Source organism: Garra rufa, chromosome 15 (assembly GCF_049309525.1).
Source record: "Garra rufa chromosome 15, GarRuf1.0, whole genome shotgun sequence".
NCBI lineage: Eukaryota > Metazoa > Chordata > Actinopteri > Cypriniformes > Cyprinidae > Garra > Garra rufa.
The window spans coordinates 25,335,007-25,353,787 of NC_133375.1; the positions used below are offsets into that span (position 1 = coordinate 25,335,007).

Here is an 18,781-nt window from a genome sequence, read left to right on the forward strand (position 1 = left end):
TAGTCAATGCAAGGTCTGAGCCCACCATCCTTCTTGGGGACGAAGAAGAAACTGGATGCTGCTGGGGACGTGGAAGGTCTGATGAACCCCTGTTGGAGAGCCTCCTGGATGTAATTCTCCATGGCTTCCTGCTCAGGACGTGAGAGGGGGTAGATCTTCCCGTGGGGTAGTTTGGCGCCTGGCAGCAGGTCGATACTACAGTCCCAGGGCCGGTGCGGTGGTAGTTGTGTGGCCCGTTCCTTGCTGAAGACATCGGTGAAAGACTGATAGACGGGGGGAATGGTGGTGGCGGATTGAGTGGCAGGGCTCTCTATGGTGGTGGCGTGCAGAGGGATAGGACGGTATGGAGACTTTGCATCTGACGAGGAAGGATGGTAGCCGTGGTCCTCACACGTTGCGCCCCACTCCAGGACCTCTCCTGTGCTCCAATCTATGCGGGGTTGGTGCTTAATGAGCCATGGTCTGCCCAGGATGACATCCACGTTGGCTCGCGGGAGTACTAGGAGGGTCAGATGTTCCCGGTGGTTGTGTTGGGAGACGAGGGTCACTTTTCTGGTCCGGCGAGATATCTTACCATCGCCCAATGGTGAGTTTTGGATTGTGGTTATGTGGTATGTGACCTCATTTTGAACGGTGGGAATTCGATGTTTAGCAATGAAGTGTGATGAAACAAAATTGCCAGCCGCTCCGGAATCCACGAGCACATAGATGGGGAGAGTACGAGAGTTTACTATTAGTTTAGCGGTAATATGGGGTAAGAGAGACATGGCCGGAGTAATAGATACGGTACTCACCATTGGACGAGGCGGGCGGACTGGACAGGCACTGATGAAGTGAGAGGCTTCTCCACAATATAGGCACAGATGATTATTAATTCGTCGTTTCCTCTCCGCAGGATCCAGGCGATAGGAGTCAGTAATCATAGGCTCCTCCGCGTTTCGTTGGGGTGACGGTGTTCGGAGTGGAGGGAAGCTGGGTACAGACTTTGTAGAAGGACACGCTGAGAGATGTTGAGAAATGCCTACTGCCTTCTTAATAAAGGTTTCCAGCGGTACGTTGTCATCGTAAATAACCATATGCTTGCGGATCTGGGGTTTAAGCCCCTTACGGTAGGCTGCTAGGAGAGCTACTTGGTTCCAACCACTGGTGGCCGCTAGGGAGCGGAAGCGCAGGGTGTATTCATGGATATTGGACGCACCTTGATTCAGAGTGATCAGCTCGTCGTGCACCGAAAGGGGAGTGAGCGCAGCTCCAAACACGTCCTTGAAGTGGGCAACGAAAGCATTATAGGAGATTAAAGCGTCGCTCCGTGAATTCCAGAGTGCGTCTGCCCATTGGAGTGCCTGTCCAGTGAGGAGGGAAATCATAAAAGATATTTTAGAAATTTCGTTAGGAAACTGGTGTGCGTTGGCTTCAATATAGAGGGAACTTTGCAGGAGGAAACCATTGCAACCACCCGGGTCTCCGGAATAACTCATGGGGCGAGAGAGGGGCGTGTTGGAAATCGTCGTTGGAGCAGCAGGTAGAGATTGACGAAGGACGTTTACCATATCCGCAAATGGATCGGGGGTGTCTTCGGTGATAGCGGCACTCGCCTCCATGAGTGAAGCGGTGAGTTAATATTTTAAGGGCTGGTATCCTGTCACGACCACACACAAAGGGAGAAGGTGAGTATCTTTCAAGGTATTTATTAACAAACGTGCACAGTACAACACACGTGCAATCGGGTGAAATAAGGTCTCTGTGGTCAAATCTTCAAACAAACACAACAGGTGAGTTCAAGTTCATAAGGATCATAGCGTTAGTAATAGTCACTTCCCTTTAACACGATTAACGTGTATCACAGGAGAACATCAGAGCAATCCACGAGGAGCACAGGAGAACATCGGAAGAATCCACGAGGAGCACAGGAGAGACAACAGGAGGGGGAGAAGATCCACAGAGAAACATCCATGCAACTTTGATACCAGCCGATGAGTGAGTGGCAGAGGTAGGTATATAAAGGGTGTGGTGATTGCCGGTGCAGGTGACGGTGATTAGTATTCTGGTGATGGTTCACGGGTGTGCTGTGGTGGTGATTGGCTGGTTGGTGGAGGATCGTGGTGATTGGGGCTGAGGGAACGTGCAGAGGGTGTGACATCATTAGTTTAAACTTCTGATATATGGTTCACTGAGCATGTGAGTACTAAACTAAGTGAGTACTTATCTTTCAGGTCTTATTGCGCTTAAACTGTCAAATACAAACAAGTTTATGTTAAAGACACACGTGAGTTAATATTAATATAATTAATATTATAATAAGATCCCCTTTCTACATCACTGGGGAAGCAAAATCTGAGCGCCTTGTTTTTTCATAAGCTTGTAGAGAAAGGCTTACCAAAAAAATTTACTGGGTTGTTCTTTTTTACATTTTCTGGGTTGGTAGATGCACTAAGGACCTAATTATAGCACAGAAAATATCAGATTTTCATGATATGTCAACTTTAAAGAGCCATTTCAAGCATCTTTATTAACAGAATGCAGTGCTATATTCAAAAAGTTCTTGTTAGTTCAAATTCATATTTGTTATTTGAAACATTATCAGCATTTCACAGAGCTGATTTTTGGGAGTTTAAGACTAGAGAGAAAGGGCAATAGAAATATGACAAATATTGTGATATTGTGATATTCATCATTACCCCAGTTTCAGTGGAAGGTATTCCAACCCTAAAAGTAAAAAGCAGTAACTACACACTGTGTGCATTTACATGTTTGGTTATGAGTAAAATGACTATGGTCTGTTTTGACAGATGTGTTCAGTTCAAGAATGATCAGCTTTAGAGAAAATAAAGTGTGATATTGATTTCAAATCAATCAAAATTCAATCAAAAGTCTCTGAAAAGCATTTTCTCAGTTCCAATTTTGCAGTAGTTACAGCTTTTTGTCTTTGTTGGGTTGTATTGTCATTCACTTTTCTGTAGTTTTGTGAATATTATTCATTCAGTTTGAAGGAAATTCAACAACAACGCTGTGTATTTAAGACTAATGTTGGGTTTTATTCTATCAAATAAACTAAAATGTCTAATATCTAAAATATATACTCTATTCTTCACACATCTAGGGTCGGCAAGATTTTTTTAAAAGCTCTTTAAATGTTTTTTTCTAAAATTGTATGCTCATCAAAGCTCTATTTATTTGATCAAAAATATAGTAAAAACAGAAATATTGTGAAACATCATTTCAATTTAAAATAACTATGGATATATATTAAAATGTCATTTCCTGTGATGGCAAAGCTCCATCTGCAGTCTTTAGAGTCATATGATCCTTTAGAAATCACAAAGTTGTGCTGCTTAATACATTTGTGGAAACTGTGTTCTTTGGTGAATAGAAAGTTGAAAAGAACAGAATTTATTTGAACTAGATGATTGTGTAACAATGTAAAAGTCACTTTTGATCAATTTCTTGCATCCTTGCTAAATGAAAGTATTACATTTCCTGACCACAAGCTTTTGTGCATAACAAAAAAGTATCTTTTTAATGGTTAAGACCAACTAAGTATATACAAAAAAACCTTTTTAACACCATTTGACTATAGTAAAACAAACCAATCAGAGCCCAAAACCCAATTAGTGCCAGACAACTGGATCAATCGCGTATCTCTCACCCACAGGACAGCTTTTGTTTGTGCGTTCGTGATAAGGGTTATCACATAGCCTCTGGTATGTCAGACCAAACTTTCTGCTCTCCAATAACACCAGCAGGTTATGAGGGAATCTGGAGGAGGAAGTGAAGCGATTCAATTCCATGTCTGCCACAATCCCCTGATAATCAGCCCAAACTAAATCAATTACAGAGAACAAACGCAGGTGATGATTTCCACCACCACAACCACGCCGAGTCTCATCACAGACCTAGAGGGAATGCTCTGCACTGACAGAGAGGGCCATAACAGTTCAAGGCCAATAGATTTATTTTTTCATTGATTCAATCAGAGGAGCAAATAGGAGGCAAAAATCAAATTCAATTAAAAATAATAACAAAAATATTAAAAAATCTATAATATGATCACAGATTTGATAACACTAATGAGGTTTTTATCTATGATGCAGTAGCAAGAAGAGTGAAAATATCCAATAAAGCAATGCTAATGGAATTTCATAATTAGAACTGGGAACCAATCCTAATCAGATCAAACACAAATCTTCTAAAAAGTCTCTTAGACTCAAATGAGATCCTACTGAACAAACTTATATGTAATGGCTTCAAATAAAATTCTAATGCATAAATAAATAAATCTGGAATATATGGATATATGGCAGAAATCCTTTTATAATAGATAATGAATCTATTAGAATTCCTTCAGGATTTTTTTTAATGAAAAATGCAAAACTATGCTCTTATATGTGACCCTGGACCCCAAAACTAGTCATAAGTAGCACAGGTTTATTTGTAGCAATAGCTAACAATACATTGTATGCGTCAAAATTATCCATTTTTTTTATAACAAAAAATCATTAGGATATTAAGTAAAGATCATGTTCCATGAAGACATTTAGTAAATTTCCTACCGTAAAAGAACTTCATTTGGACAACTTTATTGGCGATTTTCTCAATATTTAGATTTTTTTTTTTTTTTGCACCCTCAGATTTCAGATTTTCAAATAGCCAAATATTGTCCTATCCTAAAAACACACCAATGCAATTTAAAAAAACTGACCCTTTTCAAATTTCCTTAATTTATGACTAAAGAGTTAAGAGATTTTGTGTAATTGTATAACTGGCACTGTTGCTTGTATTTTGATATAATCATCTAGCTGCAAATGTATTTCAATTTTAAAAGCAATTTATATCTAGTTCATTAAAACAGTTGAGATCACATTTAGCTAATGTGATGGAGTCATGCTCTTTAACAGAGACATTTATTCAGCTAACAATCATACCAAATTACACCCATAATCAGTATTCCTTCTTTCTTTCTCTATGCAGACAGCAGGCAATATTAACTTGCAGCTGAGAAGTTGGCGAGCTTATGGTTATTAGCTACTTGCACAGGAAATTGCTCTCATTAAATAGATGGTCTGACTGTCAAGTTGGGAAATTCAGTAAAATCATTTTGTCTAAATTGGACTGGAGCGTGTGTAATTGACTATAAGCGACTATTAAAGACATAGCAGATGTTGAGTACGCCAGCCGTATCCATTACTCCTCAAGATGATTGAAAACCCAAACCAATAGCCCACCTATCAGTCTGAGCAATGAACCGACTGTGGTCCTAACTGCGGAGCCCCCTGACTGAAATTCATTTTCACCACATCTTAAAACCTGTAGCAGCGTTTTAGTGATGCATTCTTAATAAGAGCAATGTTGTATGCTGTTAAAGTAAAGATGATATAAATATCAGCCAAAAAAACTTATGCAAAAAGCCATCTCTGCTATTTTGTGCTGTAGTGAAGACAATATGCATTGACATGGGAACATCTGGGTGGGGTTTTTATGCTTCTTCTCATTGATATTCACAGTTTGCTTCAGTACTTTGATTTGGCAACTAGTAATAGCCACAATTTACAAGCCAACAAAAAAACTGAAATTAAAAATTTATTTCCTCTAACAAAAATTCATGTAACACAACAAAATACACAAACATGACATTAATTGTTAATGGAAAGCAAAGATGATTTTTGAGGGTGGACTGTCCTTTATGTTCTTCAACTTATGGCATCTCTATATGGAGACTATAAGTGCCTTGGGCAAGCAACCTATATAGACACAACTCACCGGATATATATTAGATATTTACGATCATATCAATATTGTAGAGCCAGATAGTCTGGAATCTGTAATGGTGCATGTGAACTGCTACTTTTAAACTTTATTTTTTATAATTTATGGCAGCTCATAACCAAAAGTGTATTCCATTAACAGTTATATGCTATAAATAAATCTTACAATAAAGCCTGATCCCAAAGGAAAACATTTCTATGCTTCTTTAGAGCAAAATCATCGACACATGGATGATTCTCATGCTCTCAGTTAACAGAACCAGTGCTGGTCAGAAAAAAAAAAAACACAGATAGAAGAAAACACAAACTTTTTCCAGAAAAAAACAATCAAATATTCAACTCAAGACGACTAATACACGGTAATTTTGGGGGGTTTTAAATAAGAAAATGGGTATTTGCTGAACCTAGAAGAATCTTTAGTCAAACAACTGATATTATGTGGTCAACATGAACTATAAACGCCAATAAATCAAAGCAATTTAAATATTAGTCAGTCAATGTGAAGTGATTCTGCCTCATACCTGCAGGAAACGGTGATCTCCACTTTAGTGGCGGGAATATCCCCCGTGATAGGGTCGAACTCGCACACTGATGCCATGTCCTCCAGTTTATCCATAACGTCGCCTTCCATGGGCGCACGGGACAAGAGAAAGCTCTCTACTTCAAACAGTTTTGCAGTTCTGGGTCCTGCGGTGCTCACTGAAATCTCTCAGCTCCAGCGAGGCGCGGGCGCGCGCTGGACCGCAGCAGCAGGGTGACAGAGAATCAGCGTCTGCGCTGGAGGCGCGCTGAAGACCGCGGATGCCCTGTGATGCGCTCAAAATAAAAAATCAACAATGTTGCAAGAAAGAAAAAGAAGACTGCGTAAAGGGTTTGCTTTGCTGAATGAGAAACTCTAAGGAAGGGTACAAGTGCGCGACTCTTCTGACAGCGGTGAGAGAGCTCTCTGTCTGCACTGTGTGGAGTGGAAAGTAAAAGAGCAGAACTCCACCCCTCGCGCATTCTTTCACATATTCGTGGCTTTGCTCTCGCTCGGCGCAGCATCACGCTATTGATCCACAGATACGGCTCATTACTGCCTGAGCTATTTCTCACGGCGGTTAACTTCTGAAATACAACCCCCAATGCACACTGTAAAATATAACAAGAGGAAATTAACGCATAAATGCTACATTATGAACCTGTCCTTCGGTTAAAGGGGTCATGACATGGATTTTTATTATTATTTTAATATGTTCTTCGAGGTTTACTTATAATATTAATAAAGTTTTGATCCTTTAATTCTGACCCTTTGTCTAAAAGGGACTGTTTTAAGGGGTGGGTCCTTTTAGGCTTGTCAGGAATTGGCCACTGTTATGATTGGCTAACGTCCTTGCAAACAAAATAGTATCAACGCCCCCACGCTATTGCATGTGAGCATTTTGACAACATGTTCAAAATAAAACAGTCAAAGCATTATGAAATAATTTACTTACCGTTTGTGATGCAGCTGCAGCCAGATCTACTGTAGTACCGCTTCATCTTTCAATCTAATGTTTTTTTGTAAACTCATTTCCAAAACAAAATACTCTTAACAATTCTCCGACATAATCAGGGATGTTATTAAAAATAAACTATCCACTTGTTCCTTATGCTGGGATCCTTCTGATATCTATACACAGACGCGAAAAAGCTATTTAGGCCAAACGCATCTAAGTGAACGTTCTTTCATTCCATTTGTTCTATTGACGACAGACTCAAGCGCGTAGACTGTGTCAGAAAGCAAATGTGCATCTGCATCGATTGCAGACAAGATAGCAGCAGTGATTGTAATTTCTATTAGCGTTTGACGCAACCTGACACTCGTACTCAGCGTAATCAAGTGTCAGCCGTCACCTTGCACCTCAGATCCAAACCAAGCCGTTTTTGGAGCTTGATTAAATAAATGGTTTGTTTATGATGAGGAGGACATTTTAAGCTATGAAACAAATATACAAATTTATATTCCATTAAGTAAATGTTAAATTTTGAAGCAGAAAGACTGAAATGATATTTTTTTTTAACATACTCCAGTCTATTTCTTTTAAAGAAATATAGGCTAATACATGTATTTACCTATATACAAACAAAATGATATACCAAAATGCTTGTAACATACTGGATTTTTATTGTAGTAATAAATAATAATTATTACAAAGAATGTTAAAAGTTGTTTGAATTAGTTAAAACAAACTTAATTTAAACTACTTTCTAGGCAACAGAGTCTTTTGCTGATTAGACATACTTATTTGTGATGCTGAAAGTGTTCTGCTATCAGCAAATATAAGGACTAGAATAATTATCACATAAAATCCCTTTACGTCTGAGGAATCTGAGTTAGAGCGATAAAAAGCACAGCATGAGACGGTCCACCTAGAGTTCTTCATGCTGCAACTGCATTTCAGCACCACAGTATCGGACAGCTCCATCATCTTTTGTCCTGCCACCCAGCAACACAAATTAAAAAACAAACACAAATTCTCAACAAAGTTTCTTAGAATGAAAGATAATCACTTGTCAGATTTAATTACAGCTGCTGTTGTCCTAAACCCAAAGGCCCTGGTGACCCATTTCAGAGCCTTTTATCCACATACCCAACTTCCTCCAAAACACCCAGTGGGTAATTATGGGTGTTACTAGTGGAGGGCTGAAGGTGACAGCGTGTGGCCTGCATTCTGACAGGACGGCATGCTGGAACACTATATAGTCCCACTGTCACAGAGATCTAGGTTCCAGCAGGGGGGGCCCTGACTGATACAATGGTGTTGCACTGGTTTTGAGGCTTGGATAGAATGTGTGTGAAAAAGAAATGCTATAAAGAGAGAACAGAGTGAATATGAGACAGAATGCGAACCCTCTTGAATTACTCAGAATGCGTATTTCCTATCAACTGCATCTGTTATTGTTCCTCTTGAGCCAAGAGTGAAAATGGAGAGACACTTCATTCAGAGTCTTTCCCCTTGGTTTGAATCCAATTCCACAGAGGACTTCACAGATTGACATCCAGCCCTGCCTTTCCGTCACACACACCGGCGGATCAGACACAACCGCCTCTTTCTCACTGCCTCCGTTAAATTCCCGTCTCCAAAAATCACTCGCCACAATAAATCACAAACCAAATGGGAAACAAGGCACCGTCACTGAACCAGCCATTGCTACGTAATTTCATGGCTTTATGCATGGTGGAAACTATTAGTCAAGTGGTTTTCCTGAACGTGACAACATTTATCCACAGGCAAGCCCGCCTGGACATGAAGTAATGGGAGAGTGTGTCAAAGATTCGGTGCTTTCTCAAGCTGAAAACTCTGGCAGTATCTGCCCAGATATCCGTAGCAGGTCATCCATGCCATATCTGCTCACAGACCCTCTATGCAACCGATACATCATTTCATCCATCACTTCCTAAAGAAATACCGGCCACGTAACCTTTATCTTCAACCTCAGGTCATGGGATTCAGTATGAGATGGTGGGTGCTTTTAGTTACACAGCTAGTGGAATTGTTAAAGCAACTCCAGATCCAAAGCTACATTTATGTTCATTCTGATTTGAAAAAAAAACTTTTTTTAGTGACTGATCTTTTGTTTCATATTGTGACATAAATCCAAGATTATCAAAAACGAAAAAAAAAATGTAGGGCAGGGATTAGTTCTATTCATCAGCTGTTCATTGTTCATTCATGAAACTTGTGTTAATACTTTGGCCTACAAAAACACCCTCCATACTCATTCTGTATAATAGTCCAGTGAAAATATTTTAAAAATAGCCTGACTGAAGTAAAAAATTGCGATTTCAGATGATACCGATGGGTCATTGCACACTACATTCCGAACTGCTAAAGCGTTTTGTTTTTAGTGGTTCATCTGTCTGTTATTTTGCCACAAGCTGAAGAAAGCAGCTGTGAGAACATGGTCTATCTCCCCTGCACAGATGATTCCCTCTTTGGATTCCTTCTGGGTTTGGCCACATGTTGCTTCAGTTCAATGTTGCTTCACTGTCACCGCTGGCTCAACGGATACACAATGGCTTATTTGGCGGTAGTCAAATTGAACTCAGTCCTCCTCAGGCGGGAATCTGTTTAAGAGTTATATCTTCTCTAGAGCTTTTGACAAATGCCATTTTCCATTTGAGAAAGACAGATCTATGGATAAATAATATATTTAGTGTTTCAGCAGCAACACAATATCAGACAGTTTATTTGAAGCCATTAGTTTGTAGGTCGAAAAATAAAAAACAAACTGCAATGTAACTTCGGGTTTGAAAGGTAAAGTAAGTGTTAAATAAAAAAGCGGCCTATGAAAGCTTTTGGATGGCAAAGTTATAGCTTTGTAAAGATCATTCATTGTTCAAAGTGCTCTGGCTGTCGCCCTGTATAGGGATCTAAAAAAAACTCAATATAAAAGACAGTGAGAAAGCTAGTTCTCTCACAGAGGACAGATATGGTGACACATGCCGTAGTAACAAGTAGGTTTAGGGCCCAGGTCATTTGTTCTGTGACAGGAAGACTGTCTCTTTCTCTAATGCTCTAATGGTAATGTAAAGTCATTTTTCCAAAGTTATAATCACTTCCAAACAAAATAAATCTCTAAACACAACATGGTCGAATGAGGCTCATGCCATTTACTCACCCACCAATCTATTACTCACTCTTATGTTGTTCCAAACCTGCATGACTTTGTTTATTCTGTTGAACAAAAACAGAGATTTAATAAATATTCACTTTGGCGAATTTAGTACAAAGACAGTAAACTATGGCTCATTTCATGTCAGTAAAACTTACATGTGGCTCGATGATCAGTTTCCATGTATACCGGTGTTTTGGTGAAGCACAACACAAAAAGTCATTTTAACAGTAGAATTGTGGAGGTGAGCATCTTGTGCTTCACACCCCAGTCCAGTAGATGGTGGAAGTGTGTATCACATGTAGAAATTTATATAAAATTTCATTCTGTGAGATAAACAAAGAATACACTAACACAGAAAAGGTTTTTGAACTTCACCTTGCATTGTCCTACCGAAGATGCTGAGTATATATATATACAGGAGCAATCTCTGCTGAACAGTTCTCCAAGAAAACCTTTACAAAATGACCTTTGATAACATAAAGAACAAGCCAGCGGTGAAAATAAAAAGAGAGCTGTCAAAATACTATTTGGGCTCAGAGATGATTGCCCTTTGTACTTGAAAAATCTAAACAAACATTCTGGTTAGAAGTCGAGCAACACTCAAACCTTCAGAAGTTTTTTGGCACAATCTTCAAGTCGGTTTCTTGAATTTTTCAGATCATGCCTAGGTCATTCTACAAATCTGTAATCTTTGCCAATTGAATGCATATATGTAGAAATAAAGCTGCTCAAAACCATCTCCAAAGAGTTTGGACTCCACAAATCCACATTCAGACTGTGGACAAATGGAGGAAATTCAAGACCACTGTTACCCTGATCTCTGTGGTTGACCAACAAAGATCGCTCCAAAGCAAGGTGTGTAATAGTCCACAAGATTGCAAAGGACTCCAGCATAACTTCTAAGCAACTAAAGGTCTTTCTCACATTGGTGAATGTTAATGTTCATGAGTCCACCATCAGGAGAACACTGAACAACCATGGTGTGCATAGCAAAGTTCCAAGGGGAAAGCAAATGCTCTTCAAAAAGAACATCGCTGCCCGTCTGCTAAAAATCATGTGGACCAAAACAGAGACGTGAAATATGTACCAATAAGTACATATCACTGCAGTTTCCAACAGAAATGTCTAAAGCACTGGTCTCAAACTCAATTCCTGGAGGGCCACAGCTCTGCACAGTTTAGCTCCAACCCTAATCAAAGACACCTGATTGAGCTAATCAAGCTCTTCAGGGTAACTAGAAACTTCTAAGCAGGTGTGAGTTGGAGCTGGTTGGAGCTAAACTGTGCAGAGCTGTGGCCCTCCAGGAATTGAGTTTGAGACCACTGGTCTAAAGGCTGTTTTTTTTTAATCCGGAACAGATGAATGTACATATGTTACATTTTATGTGACATTGGTTTTGTATGTGTCACCGCAGTTCTGACTTGAAGTGTCAGTTGAGTGGCGCTATAACTCTTAATTCTCTGTGACGTTTTAAAACAACGTACCATCTGGTCAGCGTCGATAGCCTTGTAGGCAGCACGCCGACATACAGCGCTCCGTGCGTCCCGTGTTCGAATCCCGACTCGAGGACCTTTCCCAAACCCGCCCCCTATCTCTCTCTCTCACCTCACTTCCTGTCAATAGTGATCTGTCCTATCAAAATAAATGCCAAAAAAAATAAAAAATAACGTACCATCTGCACTCCATCTAAATCTACCCGATAGTATGAACAAAAGTGAATGTGACGTTAAAAACACAACTGCAAGCATGCCGTTTTCAGCTCTTTCATCATGAGTCATGTTTTTTACAGGATTCATACCCAAGAAATTGCATCCCAAGTCCAATTCCATGCCTGTCTGAGCTACCGAGCAAGCTTGTCATGTCCAGAAAGTGAAACATATGGAGCTGTAATCATAACTGTGTACGAAAACAATTAAGTGCTTGCTGTTTTACGGCCTCTAGTAGACATTTCTGTAGGAAACTGCAGTGATATGTACCTATTAGTTTGTATTTCACATCTTGCAAAAACATTCCCACGGGTACGTTTTCATCATGAGAAATTTGGGTTTAAATGAGAAGAGCTATGTTTGAAGAAAGGAAAACACTGCGTTCCAACATAAGAACTTTATCCCATCTGTGTAACATGGCGGTATCATAGTTTGGGCCTGTTTAGCTGCATCTTGGCCAGGACAGCTTGCCATCATTGATGGAAAAATGAATTTTGAATTATACCAGCCAATTCGTAAGGAAAATGTTGGAACATATGACCTAGAACTGAATCTCAAGAGAAAGTGGGCCACGCAGCATGACAAGACCAAACAAGACAAGTCATTTTACCAAAGAATGGTTAAAGAAGAACATTGTTAATGTTTTTTTCCGAATGGCCAAGTCTGGACCTTAATCCAATTGAAATGTTGTGGAAGGACCTGAAGCAAGCAGTTTATAGCAGGAAACCACCCTGATCTCATGACGAAAATGTACCAGTGGGATAGGACGCGAAATACTTACCAATAAGTACGTCACTGCAGTTTTCAACAGAAATAAACACTAGAGGCAGAAAAACAGCGAGCACTTGTAATCGTTTTCATGCACAGTTATGTTTACAGCTCCATATGTTTCGCTTTCCGGTCATAACAAGCTTGCTGGGTAGCTCAGCTAGCTCGAAATTGGACTTAGGATGCGGAATCCTTGGGTACATTTCCTGTGAAAAAACTAGAAAGCTAAAAGATGAGCCAAAACAGCATGCTTGCGATTGCGTTTTTACGTCACATTCACTTTTGTTCATACTATCAGGCAGGTTTAAGCGTAGTGCAGGTGGTACATTATTTTAAAATGTCACGGAGCATTAGAGTTATAGCGCCACTCAACGGACATTTCAAGTCAGAACTGCAATGATGCACAAAACCACTGTCACATAAAACATACCATATGTACATTAATCTGTTTTAGGGAAAGAACTGAACACTCTTTCAGTGGCACTCAGTGGAGATTTCACATCTAATATGTAGTGCAACTCACATACGTATGTATGTGTATATGTACATATTTGTCATCTTACGAAAATGTTAGTGTGTTTTCGTCATGAGATCAGGCTCAAGAAAACCCACCAAAATCACACAGTTGAAGTGTTCTCTGTACTTAGGAATAGGCTAAAATTCCTACAATCCATTGTGGAGGGCTGATCAACGGTTACAAGAAACGGTTACTGCTCCAAAAGTGGGTCATACCAGATGCTGAAAGCAAAGATATACATACTTTTGCCACTCACACATGACACATTTGTCTCAATGAATGAACGACAATGTATATATTTGTTTGGTTGGGATCTCTTTGTCAACTTTCAGGACTTGTGTGAAAATCTGATGCTCTTTCAGCTGAATTTATGCAGAAATATAGAAAATTCTAAAGGGCTCCATGAACTATGTTTCCACCTTATACTTTAACATAAAAGCAAGCCTATAGGCAAACTTCTAGTTCATTAGCCGTGCTTGGGAAATAAAGAGAAGAATAACAACATGCAGTAAACCTGTTTGCAAACAAACCATTGTGTTCATAATTAAGATAATACATCAAAATAATATGGTAAGACACACCAATTTGCAGTATCAAGCAGCACTGTATGTGCAAAGAGATACTGAGATAAATAAACAAATAATTAAATAGCTAAATAAAGGTTAAGATTTCATTATTAAGAAGAAGGTTGAGGTTGACAGAACACATTCAGTTATTATAAAGTAAATGCAGGGCCCAATGAGGAACAATCTGTAATCCAGAAAGGTGTATTCTGTCAATACAGAAAAAGCTTGAGTCCTTTGACATAAGATTCTAGTAGGCAATTTTAAGTCAGAAGGATTCTGTGGAGTTTCAATGAGCCTTCTAGAACACAGTGTTCTTTGGTCAGGACGGTTCAAGGTATGAAGGCGGTTTAAGGTGTCAGAGAGTGCAGCAATGCTTCACTCATAGCACCGGTACAGAATATCACACCATTATGACCCAATTTCAACCTCTTCTCTCAGCGCACATATACATATTCATGAACTCACTAATCAGAGACCAACCATATGCGTGCGCCAAAGAGGAGATGTTAATTATTACCAGCCGGCTCAAAGAGCACTGAGTGCTCATTAAGGGTTGGGTGCGAAATAAAAGAGATGTACGTGTATGACAATGACATAGTGCTGGAGCTATGTTTTTCATATTTTTTTTTAATTGGAGGGAGATACCTGGAGAGATGGAGAGAATATTGAAAAGGGTACTGGGAAACACCAAGAGAAAAAAAGTGCAATAAATTGCATTTTAAATACCCTAGTGTAAAAGCAATATTGAAATATTGAATAAAGATGACATCAAAGATTCAAAAATATTCAGAATATGAACTGAAATGTCATATGGAAAACACACACGGATTTTCTTTTTCATCAAAATGGTAGATAATATTAATGCACTGAACTATTTTGTTCAAACATGGTATAACAAATTGCATATTATATAGGCCTACATCTTTTTTTTTTTTTTTTTTCAGGATTTTTTTCCACTTACACTACCAGTCAAAAGTTTTTGGACATTTTTTTTTTAACGTTTTTTTTTTTTAAGAAGTCTCTTCTGCTCACCAAGCCTGCATTTATTTGATCCAAAATACAGCAAAAACAGTAAAATTGTGAAATGTTTTTACTATTTAAAATAACTGTTTTCTATTTGAATATTTTTTTAAATGTAATTTATTCCTGTGATCAAAACAAAATTTTCAGCATTTTTTCTCCAGTCTTCAGTGTCACATGATCCTTCAAAAATCATTCTAATAAGCTGATTTGCTTTTCACGAAACATTTATTATTATTATTATTATTATTATTATTATTATTATTATTATTATTATTATTATTATTATTATCAATATTTAAAACAGTTGAGTTCATGTTTTCAGGATTCTATGATGAATAGAAAGATCCAAAGATCCACATTTATCTAAAATAAAAAACATTTGAAACAATACATTCTATATATTTATTATATATTATCACTGTATTATTATATATTCATTATATTGTATTCATTATGTACTATACCATTTAAAAGCTTCAAGTTTTTTATAATTTTTATAGAAATTAATACTTTTATTTAACAAGGATGCTTTAAATTGATTAAATGTGATGATATGATGATATAATGTCACAAAAAAATTATATTTCAGATTAATGCTGTTCTTCTGAACTTTCTATTCATCAAAGATACCTGAAAAAAATTCTACTCAGCTGTTTTCAATGTAATAATAATAATAAATGTTTTTTAAGCAGCAAACCAGAATATTAGAATGATTTCTCAAGGATCATGTGACTGGACCAATGATGCTAAAAATTCAGCTGTGAAATAGCAGGAATAAATTCAATTTTGAAATATATTCAAATAGAAAGCAGCTATTTTAAATAGTGAAAATATTTAAAGATTTTGCTGTTTTGCTGCTGTACTTTGGATCAAATAAATACAGGCTTGGTGAGCAAAAAAAAAAAAACTTCTTTAAAAAAAACATTAAAACATTTTGACTGGTAGTGTAGTTACACGTGTGGTGTTCCCAGCCCATAAAAATTGCTTGTAAATTTCTTATTATGCTATATTATTACCAAACACTGCATTTGGTCTAAAGAGAGATTTACAAGCAATTCTGAAAAAAATGGGGAACACCAAAATAGATACAGGATTTCAATACAGCGCAAGAGTCAAAACAAACTAAAGTGAAATGTTAGGTAAGATTTCAAGGCAGCCAAGCAGAATTATATTCGCTTTCTGTTGCAATGAATTTTCTTTGTCAGTTCCATGAGGTGCCAAACGTACACAAGCATTCACAAAATCATTACTTGTTTCCCATTCAATGCCAGCTGCCATTCTACAGCAGATATGTCATCTGCTTTGAAAAAGGCTAATGGCAGGAAATAGGAAGGCAAGTTGCAAGCTTTAAAAAATTACCGGTTTCCTCGAAAGCATTATGTGAACTCCTACGCAGAGTCAGAAATGTCAGATGTTCCCTCACGAAAACAAACACCCAACCTCCAAAGACGCTTCTAAGGCTACAGTACAAACACATGCTGCACCTTACGCAAAAAGTGGCCTTGTTTCAATCTTTCATTAAATCAGTCAATTCTGTTTTGCATTCTAATGTTTTGTATTTCAGTGTCATGGAATTGCTATTAACTGTTAAGTCATTTAATTCCCAGTTCCTCAACAAACCTGCTGCTGTCAACAGCACACTGAGCTGCTATGATGAGGAATTATCCCACAGACAACAGTGAATGCTAATCCTGTTACTCTAGGATACCAACCGATGCTAATGTGGTTTGATGTATAAATGCAGCGGCAACTCCTTCCCACAAAATACATCAAAAACAAGATTTATGAAAAGAATATGAAGCAATTTAAAAGACAATATTTTGTTATTGATTTACAAAGGATGCTTTTTTTGATCACTTTTAGATTCATGTGTGGAACAAAATAATAATTCTGTAAATATAATTCAGTTTAAGGCCTGGGGGAATTGATAATTCAATAAGAGAGGCTGGGGAAGTATATCATATCAACGCCGTATAGGTATGTTTGGTTTCAGCTACACAACAAAAAACACAAATGAACCGAATCCACCTTATTTTTTCCATTTGACTATTTGCCATTGCCGTAAGAGTGGTCATTTGTACATTTTATGGATCTGGCTTCTGGTCTCATCCACATCCAGTTATTTTTAGCTGTATAAAACAGCTAATTTCACTGCTTGATATTGGAAAATAGCGTGTCTTGCCGTATTATTTTAATGTATTATCTTAATTATGAACACTGGAGTGCAAACAGTTTTACCGTTTACTGCATGTTGTAATTCTTCATGTTATTTCCCCATGGCGACTAATAAACTGGAAGTCTCGCCCATAGGCTTACCTCCATGATAAAAAAAAACAAAGTGGATAAACTGGGTGGAAATTATGTGTATGACAAAATTTATTTTGTTTTCTTGTTCAGATCTAAACTGCAAAATTCCAAACATTTTGAAAATGCACTACTGTTCAAAAGTTTAAGGTCAGTAGGTTGTTTCTTAAAAAAAGTACCTTATGCTCACCAAGTCTGAAATGAAACATTATTACATTGTAAAATAATTTCTCTTTTAATACATTTTAAAATGTTATTTATTCTTGTGATTGTAAAGCTGAATCTTCAGCATTAATACTTCAGTCTTCAAGGGTTAGTTTACCCAAAAATGAAAATTGTGTCATTATTTAACTCACCCTGATGTTGTTCCAAACCCGTAAGACCTTCGTTCATCTTCAGAACACCAATTAAGATATTCTTGATTAAAATCAAGAGCTTTCTGACCCTACATAGACAGCAATGAAATAGAAAGGCAGTAAAGCCATTGTTGAAATCGTCCATGTGTGGAAAGAAAACAAAAACACTTTTATTCAACAATTTCTTCTCTTCCCTGTCTTGAGCATTTTTGTTTAAAGATTTCAGCATTTTTTGAGCATTTTTCTTTCAAAAGATTTTTTATTTTTGGGTAAACTATACCTTTTGGTGTCACATGATCTTCCAGAAATCATTCAGTGAGGAAAAAAAAAAATTTATCCCCTGCTGATTTTGTACGTATTTCCCACTGACAATGAAATAAGTCTATAATTGAACTGTGAGAGACAGAATAACAAAATAATACAGAAAACACATTTCAAAAAAGTTATGAAATGATTTGCATTTTAATGAGTGAAATAATTATTTGACCCCTTCGAAAAACATGAGTACTTAATACTTCGTGGCAAAACCCTTGTTGGCAATCACAGAGGTCAGACGTTTCTTGTAGTTGTCCACCAGGTTTACACACATTTTAGGAGGGATTTTGTCCCACTCCTCTTTCCAGATCCTCTCCAAGTCATTAAGGTTTTGAAGCTGATGTTTGGCAACTCAAACCTTCAGCTCCCTTCACAGACTTTCTATGGGATCAAAGTCTGGAGACTGGCTAGGTCACTCCAGGACCTTAATGTGCTTCTTCTTGAGCCACTTCTTTGTTGCCTTGCCTCCTCACCATTCCCATGGTGAAACTCCACGAGGTGAGATCTTGCATGGAGCCCCAGACAGAGGAAGATTGACAGTTATTTTGTGTTTCTTCCATTTGCGAATAATCGCATCAACTGTTGTCACCTTCTCACCAAGCTCCAGTTTTCTGTAGGTCTACAATCTTGTCCCTAACATCCTTGGACAGCTCTTTGGTCTTGGCCATGGTGAAGAGTTTGGAATCTGATTTATTGGTTGCTTCTGTGGACAGGTGTCTCTCACTGTTCAAATAAACCTACCATTAAAATTATAGACAGACAATTTCTTTGTCAGTGGGCAAATGTACAAAATTAACCGTGGATCAAACATTTTTTTCCCTCA

General features: G+C 38.0%; 1 protein-coding gene across 1 annotated transcript in view; it reads right to left on the minus strand.

Moving 5' to 3' along the window:
- The window catches only part of cpne5a (copine Va), a 120,429-nt gene extending 113,733 nt beyond the window's left edge, over positions 1–6,696 (minus strand). Inside the window, exon 1 of the mRNA XM_073819832.1 lies at positions 6,284–6,696. Within this exon, the coding sequence (XP_073675933.1) occupies positions 6,284–6,393 (110 nt within the window). The 5' untranslated portion in view covers positions 6,394–6,696. The remainder of the gene's footprint in view (positions 1–6,283) is intronic.
- Positions 6,697–18,781: the final 12,085 nt, after the last annotated feature.